Here is a 19,392-nt window from a genome sequence, read left to right as displayed (position 1 = left end):
GGACCTGCCTGGACTGAGTCTACCAGGTTGATCTCAGTCCTCGGGGGAGGCTTTGCCCTGGAGGAGGTGGGAATGGGGAGTTGGCTGGGGGGAAGGGGAGAGGGGCAGGAGTGGGGAGAACAAGGGAATCCGTGGCTGATATGTAGAACTGAATGGTATTGTAAAATAAAATAAAAGGAAAGAAAAGAATTTCATATATATGTTGGAAACAGGTCTGATATATTTTATGTTAATCTTGAACTCAGTATGTGGTTGAAGAAGCCCTTGAACTTCTGGCTCTTTTTCCTCCATCTCCCAAGTGCTGAGATTACAGGAACGTGCCACCATGCTTGGTTAGTGTGCTACTGGGGTCAAACCCATACATGCCAGGCGTATGCTGTGCCACCTGAGCTACATCCCTAGCCCAGTATTTCCTTCTTGATACATCTGTGATATAAAAATAAACTTAACCTTAAGTATAACAATGTTACTTTAAAACTGTAAGCGTAGAGAACTACACTAGCCATGTAAATATGTACCCAAAAATCTGCAGAAGTTCTAGAAAAATACTCCATTTAATGGTTGTGCAACACTGGCCTTGTTATTTAACCTCTTATCTTAATTTTTCTTACCTCAAGAGTAAGAGTAATATTTAATCTTAGGTAAACTTCTTTTACAGACAATTTGTTTAAATAGCCAAGATATTGTATGGTCTCTTAGTAGGTATATGCTGTATTATATTTTCTGTGTTTTTCAATTAAGGTTATTCTTTGGGTATATCATTTTCCCAATCCCATGATACTATGAGGAAGTTCTTGAGGACAGGCTTCGTGTAGGATCATTTGACTAGGTTGGTCATCAATGTCAATGTGTCCTAAGTATGTACATTGAATGAATTACTGAAATAATGAAATGAGACCATTTTTAACCCAAAATAATAATTTAGAAATTACTTCTTTGGAGGAGAACTCTTGTTTCAGCTAATGTTGGCTACATTGCAAGACAACAGAAGAAAACAAAAACATCCCAAACCATCATTTATTAGGAAAATTTTCTGTGGTTCAACTGCTATGGCTTTGCTCTTTGCCATGTGTTTCATTCATGTGGTTTGTCTGGGAAGGCAGCTCCTAATGAAGCAGCTCATGTATATTTGGTGATTGGTGCTAGCTTTCTCATGGGAGACATGTGTTTAAAAGATTGGTTTGCATCTGAGTAGCAAGAGAAAAGGCACATTCTGATGCTCAAATGTCTTCTGTTTCTCTAGTTTCCCTTGGCTATGCCAATGACTAGTAACAGAGTTGGGTTGTTGAATACCTCCCAACTGCTCTTGGATGCTAAAGACTTGATCATCTACATGGTCATTGTTGGGAAGTAGGGCCCCCTGAGTGATCTTTAGGTCATTGGGGCTCATACCCAAAAAATATGAAACCATGGGCAATCATCTCTTCTGCTCTGCAGTTTAGCTTGAAATGGGACCCCTCATTCTGATATGCATTCTGTATGATGTGCTGCCTACATGTAAGGCTCAGATCGATGGAGCTGCCTTGAACTTGAACCTCTAGTGCTGTCGGCAGTAATTTACTTCTTTTTGAATCATAAACACCCTTTGTCAGGTGTTCCGTTGTGCTAAACTGATCCACACAGTAGCATCATTGATGTGAGAGGGGCTTCTGCAAGCGTGCAGATTAGAGACATGATTTGTTGGAGGGATTATACCTGTCTATCACATAAACTTTTTTTTTTTATTTTCACAATGGTATAGAATCTTTTATGTGAGATTGTTTTTCTGCTCATAGCATATAAGGGAAACAAAGAAGGGAATTTCTTTTATTAATAAATTTTTTATTCATTTTACATACCAATCACGGATTCTCCTCTCTTCCTCCCTTCCCACCTCAGCTTCCCTCCCAACCCACCCACCCCCATTCCCTCCTCCAGAAAAGTAAGGGGAGTCAGCAGAGCCTGGTACATTCAGTTCAGACTTGTCCAAGCCCCTCCCCCTGCATCAAGGCTGTGCAAGGTGTCCCACCATAGATAATGGACTCCAAAAAGCCAGCTCATGTACCAGGAATGGTTCCTGATCCTACTGTCAGGGGGCCTCTTGAGCAGATCAAGATGCACAACTGTTTTGTTTATGCAGAGTGCCTAGTCCAGTCCCATTGAGACATCATGGGGTTAGGGAGAAATCTGGTGCTATGGATGTTGCCAGGAATCCACAAGAATGACCCTAGGTTAGACTACTAGCAATAGTGGAGAGGGTACCTTGCTGGCTTAACCTGGTAATCAGATTGGTGAATACCCTAACTGTCATCATAGAGCCTTCATCCAGTAACTGATGGAAGCAGATGCAGAGATCCACAACCAAGCACCAGGCCAAGCTCCAGGGAAGAGGGATTCTATGAGTAAGGGACATCCAGATTATGATGGGGAATCCTACAGAGACAATCAAACCAGCTAGCAGGAATTCATGAACTTTAAACCAACAGCTGGGAATTCGATTTTAAGGATTTGAATGAAATTGGTCCCTTATTTAGAAATGTTTAATTCTAAATTTTAAGTCAGAAGTGACTGCACCTAACTTCAGTAGCTGTGATTGGTAAGAAATGCCAATGTTTATTATTTCTTGATTATGATGATGATAATGGTGATGACTTTGTATAACTTTAAATGAGCCTTTCTTTAATTGTATGATTTATGTACTATCTTATTATATTCCGACTACTGCATTTCCCCTCATTGAAATAAACTTTAAAGTTAAGTATTACAAAGAAAATTATGCAATAAGGTCATAAAGTAGGATGTGGTAGCACTTTTACACATTTAGTTCCTTGAAATCTCCTGAAGGAAATGCAGAAGGAGACATAAATTACATGGATCTGATTTTCAGTGACATGTCCATCACAAAATACCATCATTTAGCTTTATTCCTAAATATGCTCTTTAGATTTTAGCCAGTGAACCCAAAGACTATGTCACCCTCTTTGAAAAACTCTTATTTTATTTTATTGAGACAAAATCTCACTGTGTAGTCCACACTGGCTTTGAACTCACGATCCTGCTGCCTAGTCCTCTGGAGCCTAGGTTTATAGGTGTGAGAAACCAGGCTTTTTGTTGACTAAGTTATAAAATAAACATAACCTGTTGTTACGTATTTGTGTGTTGTAGTTGAACGTTGTCACTTGAATTGGGCGAGATAACTTGTTTCCATTTGATAGCAGAGTCAGTGGGGTGTAGCTTTTCCATGGTTGATTACAAATCAGCTTGGCTCTCATCTTTGGCAGACTTCTTGCACCATGTATCAGGTCTGTCTTTGGGTTCCCTGTTGCTCTGATGCTGCAAAAGTTGAGTTGCTAAATGTTTTCATTGGCTTGTCACTTTTGCTGTTGTAAAAAGACCAAATCATGGACATATTAAAACCAGATTGTCAAACGTGTGACTGTTCCATTTAGCTCAGAAATGAGTGAGATTTTGACTTCCTTTCCAATTTCATTTCAAATTCTGTTGGCTGATTTTCTGAACTTTGTAAGACGTTTTTTACAAATTATTTTTAATAAGACCCATTATGTTTTTATACAATTAATCTTAATATACTATTCAGTGAAAAATTGGGGTGTTTGGATTGCCATGTCATGATCGATCTCCTTAGTAGAACAATGAAACTCTCTCTGTGGATCAGGCTGGCCTTGAATTTAGAGATCCTCCTGCCTCTGCCTCCCAAGTGCTGGGATTAAAGGCATACCTGGCCTTTCCCTTAGAATATTCCTGCAGGCAAGCAAAGATTAAATGGGTTGTCCTTTTCTGAAGCAAATGTATTCTAAAACCTTACTAAAGTAGAACTAATCCATTGTAGTTAAAATGCCAGCAAGTGTGTTTCTGATGAAATATCTTCATTCAATATTTTGTTGTTTATTTTTCTTTTCTACATTTCAACAAATACTTCTTTCTAGCCACTGTAAATATAAACTTGCAAAATTAAAAGTAAAGCCCATTTTCTAAGTTTCTACCTAAGTCTTTTCTTTCTGTCAAATATGTTTTGTTTTTACATTTTTTTCCTTGGTTAACAAATGGTTAGGTATTCCAAAATTATGTAAAGTGTGAGGAAAAAATAAAATAAAAAACATTTGAATTCATATTTTCAGAAGCTTGGAGCAATTTCCATGCGGTTAAGAGTGTACTGGCAATAGGATCAGGATCCATCCCTGGTGTATGAGCTGGCTTTTTAGAGCCCACTACCCATGGGGAGACACCTTGCACAGCCTTGATGCAGGAGGAGGGGCTTGGTCCTGCCTCAGCTGAATGTACCAGTCTCTGCTGACTCACCACTGGAGGCCATATCTTGTTGGAGGAGGGTAGGGTGGGGTGGGGAAGGCTGGAGTGGCTGGAGGTGGGAAGAGAGGGGGATCTGTGGTTGGTATGAAAAATGAATAAAAAATTCCTTAATAAAAAATAAAAATTAAAAATTAAACCAGAAAAAAATATATATACAGGCAATAAAAAAAAAGGGTGCCTATTGCTCATTCAGAAGACCCATATTTAGTTCCCAGCACCCACACCATCCACCTGAAATGCCAGTGCTAGGGGATTAAATGCCCTTTTGTGGCCTCAAGAGCAACTGTAGTCACATGCATATAACTACCCACAAGACAAACACACACACACACACACACACACACACACACACACACACACAATCAAAATTTAAAAGCTGTAGGTGAAATGAAACCAAATTTTCTCATCTAACTAGTGATAATAGAAAACAATTAGATTCATGAAGTGATAAATGTTTTCATTCAAAATATTTATACAAAAGCATACCATGCTAAATATGCTTAATGAAAGGAATGTAAAACTTTAACATTATATAATTATTCTCAAAGTCTCTTTAATGTATAGTGCTAATTTCTCTTCATTTAGTTCTTTACTATCTCTCTTTGTTATTGAGTAGAATTTACGAACTAAAAAAAATCCTATCTTTTATTATTTCAGAATTATCTATAAACAAACATCTACATGGTATTTTTCCTTTGTATATTAGCACAAAATCTAATGGGTTCAGTTCTCTTGAATGCTTGGGAGTTTATTGGAAAAACTGCTTGGGTTAATAGCTAAGAAAATATATGATGGATAGAGTTCAAAAGAAACCTTCTTTATCACTACCAGCCCTAATCCTATACTTATTTATGTAGTCAGTATTATTTTGTCTACTAAACATGGTGGTAAATTGTATGCCTAACCTTACTTTATCATGTAATTTTTCTGTTCCACAGTTTTAAGAAGAGGCTCATTCATACTTTTTTAGTTCCTCCCAAATAGTGGGCTCTTAGAGATTTGCTGACTGAATGGTTGTGTCAACAGGGAGTTCATTGTAAATACTCAAAGAAGGGAGCATTAACTGGGATTTGGGACTCTCTTAATCACACATTACTTTTCCAGGAATGTGATCTGCAAGTAGAACAGCAAATTGGGAATTGATCTTGGACCATGCTGCGGAAATGGCCCATTAGTTACTGGCACTCAGATCACTAGACATCACTGGTTTATCTTTCCCTACAATTTTTATGTATACCCATGTATTCTCCTTCATTACATTTTAAGGAAACATCTCAGATATTAAATCCATTTTACTGAAGAAAAAAAAAATCCTGGATACCACAGGTCCTATCAGCATAAAAGACTCAGGGTAAACAGAGCAATTATGTGTTTAAGCCTTGGACTCTAAGAAAAGTCTTAAAAGGAATCGTGATGGATAGAACAGGTTTGCAATCACACGATCTGACTATACTGCTTCTTATTGCTACCAGCCCTCAAAAAGTTATGTGCTACTGTTTCAGCAAAACATGACAAGTACAACTTCATTGTTCTTGCTAGGTCCATGCTGTTTTTCTTGAGTATAATATAAATACTACTGAATTATTACCAGAAATAAGTCTGCGTTCTTGTTCTTCTCAACATTACCACACAGCTTCGTGACTCAGTAGCAGCTGCAGTATTAGGAACTAGTTTGGAACCACCATAGCCTCAGGTACCACTCTGAAGAGGGTAGATTCCAGTTCTCTGAGCTTTTGCGTAGTCCCTAGGGTTTGAACAGGGCTGAGATGCAAGAATATTCAAGAACCATTGTTCTAATAGCCCCGCAAACGTTGTCAGACACAAGACTAATCAGTATTTCCAGAGATGCATCACAGCCCAAGAAGCCTTATGGCTGTGTGTGTGTGTGTGTGTGTGTGTGTGTGTGTGTGTGTGTGTGTGTGTGTGTGTGTGATAGAATTAATGCTGGAAGAGCATCCACACATTTCCTAACATTTCCTGTCCTGTGACAGATTTCACAAGAGTCCACTGGGAAGCTGTGTCTCCAGAGCAGACATTCTGCTTTTTCTACAGTGGTCTGATGTTGAACCCCACTCTAACCAAGCTCTCCACCATGCAAATTAAAGAAAAAATAAATAAAGAAACGTCAGGGTGGTGAAGATCTCTATTTGAAAAACGACACCAAGCAAACATGAGGTAGAATTCAAAGCGAATGACTGGGGGATAGCCAAGGAAAGCAAGCGATGTGTGGTAAGCAAAGGCAATTAGAAGAGGAAGGAGGGAAAAACATCGGGGCCTCGTAAGGGACTGAAGAGGAGCACCATGTGTACTCAGAACTGCATCCTCTGGAGCACAGGCCTACTTTCCTCGTTGATGAGTCCGCAATTGCTCGTTAGTGAGACTCACCTGTGCCTGAGAACCAACAGCCGGAAAGCAATATTCTGGTTGGGCAATTTGGAAACAAGTCCCGGTGACTTGAGGCCTCCCTGTTGTTGAAGTTTACAGGCTGCTGCCGAGCACTTAAGTAGGGGCAGCTAAAGACTTGCTACCGTATGACTCCCACATTTCAGCAAAGGAAGAGCATTTTCTTCATTCGCACAAGATGTTCCAGATTGGCTCCCACGCCAGCGAGCTGTGCTGGGGAGGGGTCCTTGAGCTCTGTCAGAGGGGAAGAATCTCGATCCTCCAAGCATGGCAGTGTGCCGGAATGGGTACTAGTCCTGAAGGGATCCATGCCCCATTGCTGGTTATATTCACAAGTCAGACGTCCTTTGTCATTTCCAAGTCAAAATTTTAGGCTGAATAAAAAGGGGAAGAAAAGGCAAATAATGTGTTTTAGTCATAACTGCTATTTAACTCTGCATGGTCTCTGACTGATGGGGTTAAAATTACTCACATTGTTTATATCAAAGCAAATGAGCATATCCCTGGGTCAGGAGAGCACTTAAATGGACAGAGATGTGATTGATTTTTTTTTTTTCAAAACTCTTAAGTGGTGAAACTTGAATATCTTGCCCTGTGAAAACACTGCTGTGTTATTATATGATTATTTTTCTTTACTAGAGTAACAGTGTATGTATATTCAGGAATATGTAGTAAATATTGAGCATTTTCTTTTAAAGCTTTTGGGGATCCCAAGGACTTTACAATGGTTAAATATCTTGAATATAACACATTGAAATTCCTGCTTCAGCTAATGAGTGGCTCTCCAAATTATGGTCTCCAGTAAGCTGCAGCTTTTCAAAATTATATCATAGTCTCATATGATTATCACTTTATATTAAAATATCTTAGTTCTAATTTAAAGTGTGGTCATGGCTTACAGAGATGTCATAATTCATCAAATCCTTTTACCCTTACGTCTCATCTCCACATCATTTCTAAAAAAAATTACAGTGTAATTTTTAAGATTGCCAAGTATGATCTATCAAAATGAGACCTTGATTGTCATCCTCAGCAGCTTCTACATACAGTAAAATAATAACCCAATGGCTAAATAAACAGGACAAATGCCTATTAATATTTTATAATGTGTAGACACTTCATACAAATTGCAACAGGGTGAATGAAGATATAAGAATCCTACAGGCAGAACATGTGGAAATCTAGGTCATAATTTGATAATGTATTGTACTCTTGACATGGTTTCTCATGTAGTCTACATTCTCAGAATTGGCTGCTCCTGTGTGTATGTTTCATATAGAAGTTTTGAGCTTAGTGTAGTGAGAAACGAGGGCACACTTTTAGGGAGGCAAAAACTTGTAACGCTGATTTGATGTAGATACACTACAATGTCTTTGTTTTCACTTATTTTATATGATTGATACTGGGACACTGTTTATGGTAGCCTCTTTAATGGTAGTATTTGACTCTTTCTCTGTTCTTTGAGTTATTGATATAGTATCACTCAAAAATTCTGAATTCAATGAAAGCACAAATGATAAATAAAGCCACAAGGGAGCCTACTGAGGCATTGTGATTGACATCATTCTTGCTCAAGGTCAACTTGTGGATTACATACATGCCAGTCTACTCGGTATCTCTCTGTGCCTGGTAGGATCGCTACTTGTGGACAAATTGTTTTGTACTGTCCAGCCCCACACTTACATCCTTCTTCCTGTCCTGCTATTCCCTTTCCTGCAGTCAGAAAAGGAAAACGTGAGTTGTATATCACAGGAAACAGGGTAAATAGTTTTCTGCAACAAGTCATATAGATTTAAGACTTCATTTTCCAGCACAGGTCTGTATATGTTCAAATCTCGAAACTGTATAGATAGATTTATGGAGAACTATTTAGAGAGAATTTACTGCTATGTATGTGTTAACTGTTCAAAGTCTTGCTTATCTATCAGCTGAACTGGTTGTGTCTGCATGGATGGTATTTTACCTGTTCTGCCTTTTTATTTCACTTTATTTCAATTCTATTATCCAGTTTATATTAGTTTCCTGTATTCAGGGTGAATTCTTAATAGACCCTTCATCCTAATTTCCTGTATATGCTTTAGAGATTCACTCATGGAAAAGTTCTAGAAGCTATAAGGCAGAGGGAGAAATGGTAGCAGGAAAATCTGAATGGGAAAGCAAGTCTCCTTAAGCCTTATCTAAACGAGGCTGCTCATTCTGCGTTTGCCTGTAACTCCCACATCCTCCTTAAGAGCCACTAGTTATTTTACAAGTTCCTGGAATATTCCATGACCAAGTAGGAAGCCCTGTTCTTTGCCAGAGATGCTGTTTAAATCAAGGGGAAAAACTGCTGAGTTTACTAGTATAAAGTTTCCTTGGGAGCACTTCTCGCTGATTACGAGGCTTTGCAACTCCTTCCTAGCAATACTTTCAGGACCATGCTATATTTCTGCTTCCAACACAAAGGAAGATGTTAACCTCACGGGAGTATCTCTCCCAAAGTCCTGTGCTGTGCAAAAGCCAGATGTGCAATGAAGTGACTACTACACATTAATGATCATTTTTTGTGACACGTTATTCTTAATATTCTTTGTATTTACATGCACTGAAGAGGTTACATTTGCCATGCTTGCTTCACAAGACAGCTCTTAAAGCACAGTTGATAGATGCAAGCTGTAAAGGAAAAAGAAGAGCAGTGCTAGTTTACATTTATCTCATTTTAACATGAAGGTGAGCTCAGCTAGCTGAATGTATTCCTACGAATCTCTCAGATGCCCAGGAATAGACTTAACATATAGTTTCTCACCATCAGGAAGGGAGATGCTGGCAACTATAGGATTATTTATTACCTTGGAAGACTGAGATAAGACTTTTGAGATTAGCCAAAAATCTGATGAATTGGAAATGATTTGTGGGGAGATAAACAAAAAGAAGGTGATAAAGAGTTGGCTTTTGTTTTCTGTTGTGTTCAGTTATTTTTTGGGGGGAACAAGTCTTACCCTGTAGCCTGGGTTGGCCTTGAACTTCTATTAAGCTCCCTGTTTTATCATCCCAAACACCACACCCAGGCAACAAATGGCACCAAAGATTTCTTCTTGATGTATATAAACAATAACAATTTAAAGGAAATGCAAGCTTTATAATTTAAACAAAATAACGTTAATAAACTATAAGATTAAACGTATTCTTCCTCGTTTTTTGGTTCTTGGTTTTTCCATGACAGGGTTTCTCTGTGTAGCCCTGGCTGTCCTGGAACTTACTCTGTAGCTTGAACTCAGATTTGCCTGCCTTTACCTCCAGAATTCTGGGATTAAAGGTGTGTGTCACCACAGCCTAGCTGTTTTTTGTTTGTTTGTTTTCTTATATGATGATTTATTAACTGTATATTTCAGTTACCAATAAATTAAAGTTCCCAGTAAAGTTAAAATATTTAATATTTGGGCATATTTTAGTAATAGGCATATTACATAAAAGGTTTATATTTGTATTTAAATTGTACGTAATTTTTTCTACATTAAAATGAGTCATAATATATGTTGCTTACCTGTGTAAATCATTTCATGCATGAGACTTAATAGTAGGAAATATTGAAGCCACAGAGTCTTGATGAATTCTTACCAAGAATCTTAAATTACTGCCTGGCCTGAACACCCCCCTACCCCCAACCTCCACCCCTACCCCCACCCCCACCCCATTGACATTTGACCTTTAGCCCAAGTTTGTAACAAACAAACAAACAAACACAACAACAACAACAACAAAACACTACTACAGTTTGAATCACATAATGACCCTCCCTAGTGCTATTGTTATGAAAACATCAGGTATCTCCTTTCATAAGAATCGGGGGATATGTATATTAGAAATAGCACTGTTCCAGAAAGAACTGTGGAAACAGAACTTTTGTAGTGTGGGTGACTTCAAGCATTTTTAACTGTCTTGTGGAAAATAATATACCCTCTAATGAACATTTTAATATGTAATAGAAAACAGGGGAATTGACTTTATGAGGGAAGAGACCATCCCATCCCATTAGAGTTGCGAAAGTTTCCATTTACGTTTGTTCAAAGGTTTTTTTGTTCTGTTTTGTTTTGCTTTTTGTTGCTGTGTTTGCCTTTGTTGCACAAAGTGTGGAAAGTTGGCAGTGTCTTCCCAGGGACTGAATATGTGTTTGCTTACATCCTTCGCTCTCTGTGTCCTTGTGTTCAAGTTATCACCTTCCTTGGAGCATAGAGTAAATCAGTGCATGGATCCAGGTTAGCGTCTGCTTGTCTCCATCAGAACACTATGAGGAGGGGAGAAGACAACATCTTCACTCTCATATGGAGCATAGTATTTCATCCTGTTTATTTAGGAGCAGAAACATATTCAGTAAAGCTCAGAAATTTCTTGAGTGTTTTTATTTTGCTTATGACAAAGGGAATATATATTTAAGTGAAACCAAGTTTAATTCATGGACAATTAAGAATGCTTCCTTCTGCAATTCTGTGATGACATATAATTTGTTACAGTTTTAGAAGTGATATGTGTCCTAACTCACTGCTCAGAGGTTTCAGCTCAGTCTGTTTCAGTGACTCTAATGCACTTGATCCCACGTTTTGGGGGGTTGTGTACTTGTTGTCCACTTTCCTTAAACCAATTTTCTAGTGTCTAAGGAAGTGTCAGTGAGATTTGAAGTGGATGATTTCAAGCTTCTGGTTGCTGTTGAAAACACTGGCAGAGCAAGCTCAAGGCTGGAATAGATATTTCTGGGAATTGTTATAATATCATTAGGACATATATAAGATTTTTGGAAATTATTTTGCTCACAATCATTTTTATTTATATCTGAGATTAGCATTAAAAAAACTATAATATAAATATATCAGTCAAACAGAAATTGTAGGCTTTCCTTACATTTTAAACTGATAATCACAAGAGAGGCAGATTTGTCTTTTACTAGAGGTTTTCCCCTTAATAGAATATTACATGATTTAATTTCTTGTTTCTTTTAAATTTTGTGTAATTTCAAAATTCATTAAAAATGTGTTTAGTTTATAAAAAAGGAAAATGAAAGCCAGGCGGTGGTGGCGCACGCCTTTAATCCCAGCACTCGGGAGGCAGAGCCAGGTGGATCTCTGTGAGTTCGAGGCCAGCCTGGGCTACCAAGTGAGTTCCAGGAAAGGCGCAAAGCTACACAGAGAAACCCTGTCTCGGAAAAAAAAAAAAAAGGAAAACGAGATCTTAGCATCTAAAGTTTACAGTCTACAACTGTAAATATTATACCTATATGTGGTCCTTCCTCTAAATCCTACAATATTTTGGTAGACACATCGTGGAAAGAATGTAAATTCAACATTGTTAAAAATTAGAAGATTATATTATCAATAATGATCATTTCCTGGATCCAACATCATAGCTACAGAAGCAAAAACAAACAAACAACAAAACCCGACTGTGCTTTAAAAACTTGGTTTTCATTTTTGGTCATTCTTCTCATTACATAAGTATCTAAGGCAAAAGAGAGATGTTTTAGGACAACGCGAATGTGGGTTCATGAAACCAATAAGCAAAAGAAACATCAAAGACAATTAGGCAACGGCTTAGGTCGCTGTCACAGTCATTGTTCATTGTGAAATCCCAAGAAGAAAGTCTTTGTTTGGATTGTATATAAGCAGAGAGATAGCGTGATGGAAATCACACCTCTGGTCAGGAAGCTCACTGGCCAAGGAACACGGATAGCAAGGTCAGTTCAGTACACAGATTAAATATTGGTAAGCTGGAGACTTGGGTAGATGATAGGAAACTTTCCTGCCTTCTGCAATGTCCTGGATTGAGTTCTACAGCACCCAAAAGAAAAAGGAAACACACACACACACACACACACACACACACACACACACACACACACACACACACACACAGACATTAGAAAGATAAATACAGAAGGTAAAGGAAAACTGAAGTATCCACTTAGACTTATTTATATTTATATTTGTAAATGTATATGCATATACATATACATTTGGAACTTGAGTGTTTTGAAATATTAATATTTTTTAATGTTTGTTATATTTTATCAACTTATTTTCTGTGTGCATGATTGGGTGCACACATCAATACACACTATACACTATACACAAACACATGCACACTCACATGTCACAGTGTATTCTCAGAGGTCAGAGGATACCTTGATGGAGTCAGTTCATTGCATCTGTCTGGTGGGTCCAGGGAATCTAATACAGGTTTGAAAGCAAATGCTTTTAGCCACTCGGCATCTTGTTGGCACCCATATCAATATTTTAAAGCGATTTTTCTTTTCTTTTTGATAGCAAGCATATATTTTGCTTAATAGCCTTTTACAGAGATTGTACCAATTTACATTTCCACCCACATAAAAATAAATTCCCTCATTTCTTTACATTGCTGACTGAATATTTAGCTGTGTATTGTGTATTTGGCAATGGACTGTGTCTAAACCACTGTTTTTTTTGTTGTTGTTGTTTTGTTTTGTTTTAGTTTACCCTCACAGTGTAATACAAAGCTTTCAGATAAAATATTTATTTCATTTATTCACTTAGTCACCACAAAATCCACACATGATGATGCAGTTGTTCAAAGCAGACTATACATGGTCTGGATGTAATCAGGTCTCTGTATGACATTACTTGAATACCAAGTTACCTTTACTTCATTTTGCTGCTTTGTTGTTGTTGTTTTTTAATTCTCTTAACTTTTACTGATTCTTTGTGTATTTCACATCAGGCATTCCAATCCCACTTGTCTCCCTGTCCCCTTGCATCCCTCTGCCCTTGCAATGCCTCCCCAAAACAAAATAAAATTTAAAAGAAAAACCAAAGACCAAACATAACAAACACACAAAACCGAACAAAAAATGGAGAGGGATACCTGGGAGCGCTAGTGTGGCCCATTGAGTCCCACAGTGTACCTTTAGTCCAGTCATCTGTAAAGTAATTGCAAGTGTTCAATCCCAGGAGGCCTTGGGGCCAGTGGTCTGGCTAGAGGCCTCTGGCCTACACCATTGATAATGGGCCCTCAGTGGGGCTGCTCTTGGTTTTCCTGTTGTCCTGTGTTTTGGAGATCCTGCTGTTTTGGGTCTGTACGTTCATGAGATGACTTTTCTCTAAATCATCTTTAAACAACTGAAATAAGAAAGATTTTTCAGTTTATTATTTTAAAACAACAAATCCTATCTTGGGCAAATTTTTTTATGGTAATTTCTCTATAAACTTTTAAATCTGATAGATGAGGAATCCGTTTTGTGCCGCAACTATATCACAATGACTGCCACTAAAAATAATATTTCATTGATAAATTTTGAATTTTATGCATAGTAAGTTACCTGTTTTGGTATATTTTGATGAGTATAATAGCTGAAAATAATCAATTGACAAGGGGACAGTGTCAAAATACATTCCTTTAGAAAACAGTGAGAATTTTATTTTATATCTAAAGATACTTGACCTCATTTCTCAAAACCAAACTGTTTTAGTGGTTTTCAAGATTTTTTTTTGATTTTCATAACCATGTACTTGTGTTTGTGTTGTGTATGAATTAATATATATATATACATACATATACATATATATACACACACAGAAGTGTTTCTTTCAAGTATAATTTTTCAAAGATACTAGTTTTCTTTATTTATATGTTTTATATCTATAAATCTTCTGTGTTATGGTAATGGAGCCCTGGAATTTATCAGCCAAATTATCCAAGTGATTTTGTTTTAATAAAAATAGTCAACCCAGCTCCATATGTGTATGCTTTTGACTTGGCAGGAGGAAGACACATCTCCATGAAGCTATCCATATCTAATATGGTTCTAAATCTTATTGCATTTGCTTTTCATTATTGTTTATAGCTGAGGCCTTCTGAATTTGGCGAATTCTATTTGATCAATTGACTACATCAGTAGCATAGTATATGTGTGCCATAGAGAACATGTAGACAGTTTCCTGTTCTCCCAAGCATTGTGTTCCTTTGTAAAAATCAGCTAACTACTTCATTATTATGTCTTTTGACCCTGTGTTTTAGCCACTCACTAGACCTTCCTTTTCCTTGCTTCAAAGCTACAGCTTAGATAAATCTTGGATATCTTTCTCTTCTAAAATAGCATGAGTGCAATACTTTCCTGTGTTCCATTTCTCCTGAGATATCTCCAAACAACAATGGTTAGTTGACTAACTTCTTGAGGATGTTTTTAGTTTGGAGTATTTGAAGACAAGGTCTTACATAACCCAAACTGGCCTTTCAGTTGTGTATAGCTGAGACTGACATTAAAATAATCCTTCTGTTACCACCTCTGAAGTGCTGAGTTTACCTGCATGTGCCAACACAACCGGAACTGAATGAATTTTTTCTTTTAGTTCTCAAACAGTGACATTCATTGGAATGGAATGAGATGATATATCCAGACCCATACTAGATTTTGTAAAAGTTAATTTTTTTTCTTGATTGGTTCTTGGTGGTAGACGTTGTTGGATAGAGTTGGTTAACAGTGCTGTACTTTTCAACCCAAGGCCGGTGAGATCATGGGACCTAAAAGTAAACCTTCTATAGTTTTTATTTATTTATTTATTTATTTATTTATTTATTTATTTATTTATTTATTATTTATGCTAAATTGAAATAGTATAAAACTGCCTTCTAAATGTTTATATTTATACCCATAGATAAATGCTACTCTCTACCTGAATAAAAAAAAATGTGTCTCTTTGCAGTGAATAGTGATGACTCCAGAAACTTATGACTACCAAAATACCAAAAATAAGAGATACTTGAGACTTCATCCCTAAGTAAGACATTGGAATTACTGTTCAAAGGCCAAAGGGACACTGTGGAAGAGAGAACAGAAAGGTTATAAGAGGCAAAAAATAGAGAAGGGGTGCAAAATACTATCTTCTAGGCATAACACAAACATTGCCATCGTGAAATCATAGCAGCTGCATTAGCCTGTACTGAGTCTGAACAAGTTAGATGCTTTAAAAGTTAGACATGGACTGAGAAGAGACTGAGGATATCTTACCTTTTACTGTACAGCAATTGACTACAGGTAGATTCTGGGAGAGGTGAAATCATTGCTTTCAGTACCAATGAGCGAGCACCAAAGACCTTGATTAAACTCAGAAGAAACCAACAAACAAGAAACCCAGAAAGATGTGAATGTGGTAACTTGTAGGGAAAGGGAGAAGGCGTGATAGTGGTGATCCAGAAAAGGAACCAGAGAATGGGACCAAACAGAATGTATTATAAACATGTATGAAATTGTCAACAAATTTAATTAATAAAAAGAGATACAAAAAGGGAACATGAGAGATACAAAATAAAGTTTTTCTTATTGGTAGAAACTACTATTGAAATCTCAATATTATCATACACATACAAGCTATTTTTTTTTTCCTAACCAATGGGAAGTTTTCTGCGTACACGGGTATCTCAGGACAATGATGCCTGCATATTACATGTTGTTTTCTTAACACTACTCCTTGCATATATTTAGCCACCATGGAATCTGATATGATTATAATAGAGCAATTTTACAAATTGGATCAATATTATTCATTGAGTAGAGATTGGGAAACGGTTTAGAAACAAAACTTTAAGTGGGGCTAACACTTGGAAAGCTAGTGTTTAAATCACTCTCCAGATAGCTTTTAAACTTTAAAGGTACAAACTCCTCCACTCTGTCTTCATGATTTTGGTTTCATCACTGGGATCAGAATCAAAATTCTTTTTGTTATCAGGGAAATTGGGGTCCCTGCTTTTGAATTCTTAGTCTCACCAATAAAAGCAGAGTCAGAGGAAGCTCAAAGACAGTTTTATTCAAGTTGGAAGGTGAATCATTTGGGCGGGCAAGCTGAAAATCCCAGCAGCCACAAGAAAGAGGAGATGGAGAAAAAAAATCTTTTAAGGTAGAAGTTAGAAAAAGAGTGAGAAATTCCGGAGTGTTGGGGAGGTCATGCTTAGGATTAAAGAACTGGAGAGATATGAATTTGGAAGGCACCTGATTCAAGGCTTCTCTGTTCCAGGGCAAAGAACTGTATCAGAGACACATTATTAGATAGGGAAATTTGGTGGCTTATTAAGAAAGGGTGTCAGCCAGGCGGTGGAGGCGCACCCCTTTAATCCCACCAGGTACATCTCTGTGAGTTCAAGGTCAGCCTGGACTACAGAGTGAGTTCTAGGAAAGGCGCAAAGCTACACAGAGAAACCCTGTCTTGAAAAAACAAAAAACAAACAAACACAAAAACAAAAAACAGAAAAAAAAAAGAAAGAAAGAAAGAAAGAAAGGATGTCAAGATATGAGAGTGGTCTAGTGAGCTGAGGAAAGAACCCGGTTAAAGGACATTTACAGAACACCAACTTCGCCAGTTTGAATTTGCTCTTGCCCCACGGCCCCAGGTGGGGAAGGATATCCACTTTTCTGTAAGCTGGCTTCTATCATACTAATTTTGATATTTGAGTCCCTAGTCTGTATTCTGCCACAGTTGTACAAAGTGTAGACAGTAAGTGTGTGTACTGCATGGGATTCCAGGGGGTACTTCTGCTAACACCCAATGTGCTTAGCCCTGTAACTGCTTGGGGGACATCGATGTCTTGCGAATGGGAATGCCATCACTGCATTTAGAAATCACGGTGCACCCTGCATCTGGCTTCCGGTGTTTACTGCCGTTTGTAACAGAAGCAGGCAGGGTCTGTTGAAGGCTTCAGCTGCCTGAGCGGGCTGTCCTGTTAGTCCAGTTTAGCCTGATTTCATGGGACGAGGCAGAATGAACACACCATGGCTCCTGGCTGTCAGGAGTGAAAAATAGCTGGAAATTAGACAAACAGCTTCATTGCTGAAATTGTTTCCGGGCTAAAAGTTCTTCCAACAGCTGTTTGTTTTGGCTGTTGACCTACTCTTTTTTTTTTTTTTTCTTTCCTTTTTTGCTGGTTATTTCTGAAGTCAGGAAGAACTCCTAGCTATTGTGGTCTTTTGGCTTCTTTGACAACTGGACTGAAACTAGACTGAAGGGATCTTCCTTTGTCATCCTGTCCCATACCACACCCCCCTCCTCCGGCTCCCTGACCTCTCTCCTCTGAAAAAGATCAAACTCGGCTGCTGTAGTGAGAAGAAAACGAAGCTAGGAACTCTATAATCCTACAGGAAGAGCTTTGTAGCATTTATTTTGCAGACACTATTTACTGAAAAAGGAGAGAGAGGAGGGAGTGAGGGAGAGAGGGAGGGAGGGAGGGAGGGAGGAAGGGAGAGAGAGAGAGAGAGAGAGAGAGAGAGAGAGAGAGAGAGAGAGAGAGAGAATGTGAGAATCTGAACTAGCAACAGTGATACTCAGGTAATGCAAAATTTTCTCTTCCTGAAAGTTTGAAAGTTATTGTCTGTCTCTTCTCTTCTCTCTTTCTCTTTCCCTCCCTCCCTTCCTCCCTCTCCCTCTCTCTCTTCCTCTCTCTCTCTCTCTCTCTCTCTCTCTCTCTCTCTCTCTCTCTCTCTCTCTCTCTCTCTCTCTGTCCTTCTTTTACATCTAGATGACTGCTAGTTTTGTTTAAAGTATTTTTTTTTCTGGAAATACTAAAAACTGGAGTCTACCAGACTGAGGTTAGGAGCATTTTCTTTGGCAACAGAAAGATACTTTTATAGAAGCCATGCCTGTCCTCGGGGTTGCCTCAAAACTGAGACAGCCAGCTGTTGGGTCAAAGCCTGTTCACACTGCTCTTCCGATACCGAATCTTGGCCTCAGCCTCTCCCAGCACTGTCCTTCAAGACCTTTGGAGTTTGCTACGCCGGGGTGCTCAACGCTTTCTTGTCAGCTCACGTTAAAATCAACCTGTGAGTTTGGAGAGAGGAAAGCCCTGCAGAGAGCAGCCAAGGAGAGAGAAGACAGCAAGGTTAGTAGCTGGAGGTCGCTGCAGACTTAAGAGAGCTCAAAGACAAATTTCATTTCAGGTACACCGTGAACTTTGTGAGGTGGTTACTCTTGGATGAATAATCATATATAAGTAGGCATAGAATTACGAGAGACTGTGCATTGTCTTGCAAGCTGTATTTTTGCCCATACTTGCAAAAGTCGTGAATAAAATTCTGAATAATGCATGTATAATAACCAGTACACTTATTGATGGAATGCTTAATTATTTATTAATATAATGGCTACTCCTAGATATTGCTCTGTTACTGACGTTCATAACTCATCACGAATATAGGAAAAGGGGGCCCACTTTCATGTATTTTACCTGTAAGAGATGATCACCTCGTCAAACCCCATGCCGATGCCAGTACTTTTGTCATTTGCATGGTTTGAATGTTTGTGCGCTAGCTGCTTAATTCAGTGCAATGTGAAGAAAATGAAGCCTTGTCCTCTTGACTGTGCATTTGTCTGGATCTCTGTTTGAGAGTTGAAACCCTGCTATTTTTCTTGTTGCTGACGTCACTTCTGTCAGTGAGTTACTTTCCGACAGTCTGTGAGCTCTTGATTGCTGAGCCTTCTAAAGTTGTTTGCTCCAGGGGCAGAGTGCTAGCACAACCCTGCAGCTGAGGTCCTTCATGAGAGATGCATCTAAACCAGTGGGTCTGGAGACCCCCTTGTGGGGATTGAATGACCCTTTCACAGGGGTCACCAAGGACCATGGGAAAGCATAGATATTTACATTATGATTCATGACACTAGCTAAATTACATTTATGAGGTACTAATGAAGT

The 19,392-nt window shown here is 38.3% G+C and overlaps 1 protein-coding gene across 7 annotated transcripts in view; it reads left to right on the top strand.

Moving 5' to 3' along the window:
• The window catches only part of Nav3 (neuron navigator 3), a 521,591-nt gene that overhangs the window by 177,085 nt on the left and 325,114 nt on the right, over positions 1-19,392 (top strand). For 6 of the 7 annotated variants that reach the window (XM_076553883.1, XM_076553884.1, XM_076553882.1 and 3 more), the window contains exon 1: positions 18,210-18,582. The exons of the other annotated variant lie outside the window; for it this stretch is intronic. In XM_076553883.1, the coding sequence (XP_076409998.1) occupies positions 18,340-18,582 (243 nt within the window). In that variant the 5' untranslated portion in view covers positions 18,210-18,339. Of the gene's footprint in view, positions 1-18,209; positions 18,583-19,392 lie in introns of those variants that run through there. 7 annotated transcript variants of the gene reach the window in all.

This window comes from Peromyscus maniculatus, chromosome 18 (genome assembly GCF_049852395.1).
Source record: "Peromyscus maniculatus bairdii isolate BWxNUB_F1_BW_parent chromosome 18, HU_Pman_BW_mat_3.1, whole genome shotgun sequence".
Lineage (NCBI taxonomy): Eukaryota > Metazoa > Chordata > Mammalia > Rodentia > Cricetidae > Peromyscus > Peromyscus maniculatus.
The sequence above is the reverse complement of the archived record's forward strand: the minus strand, read 5'-3'. Positions and strand labels throughout refer to the sequence as shown.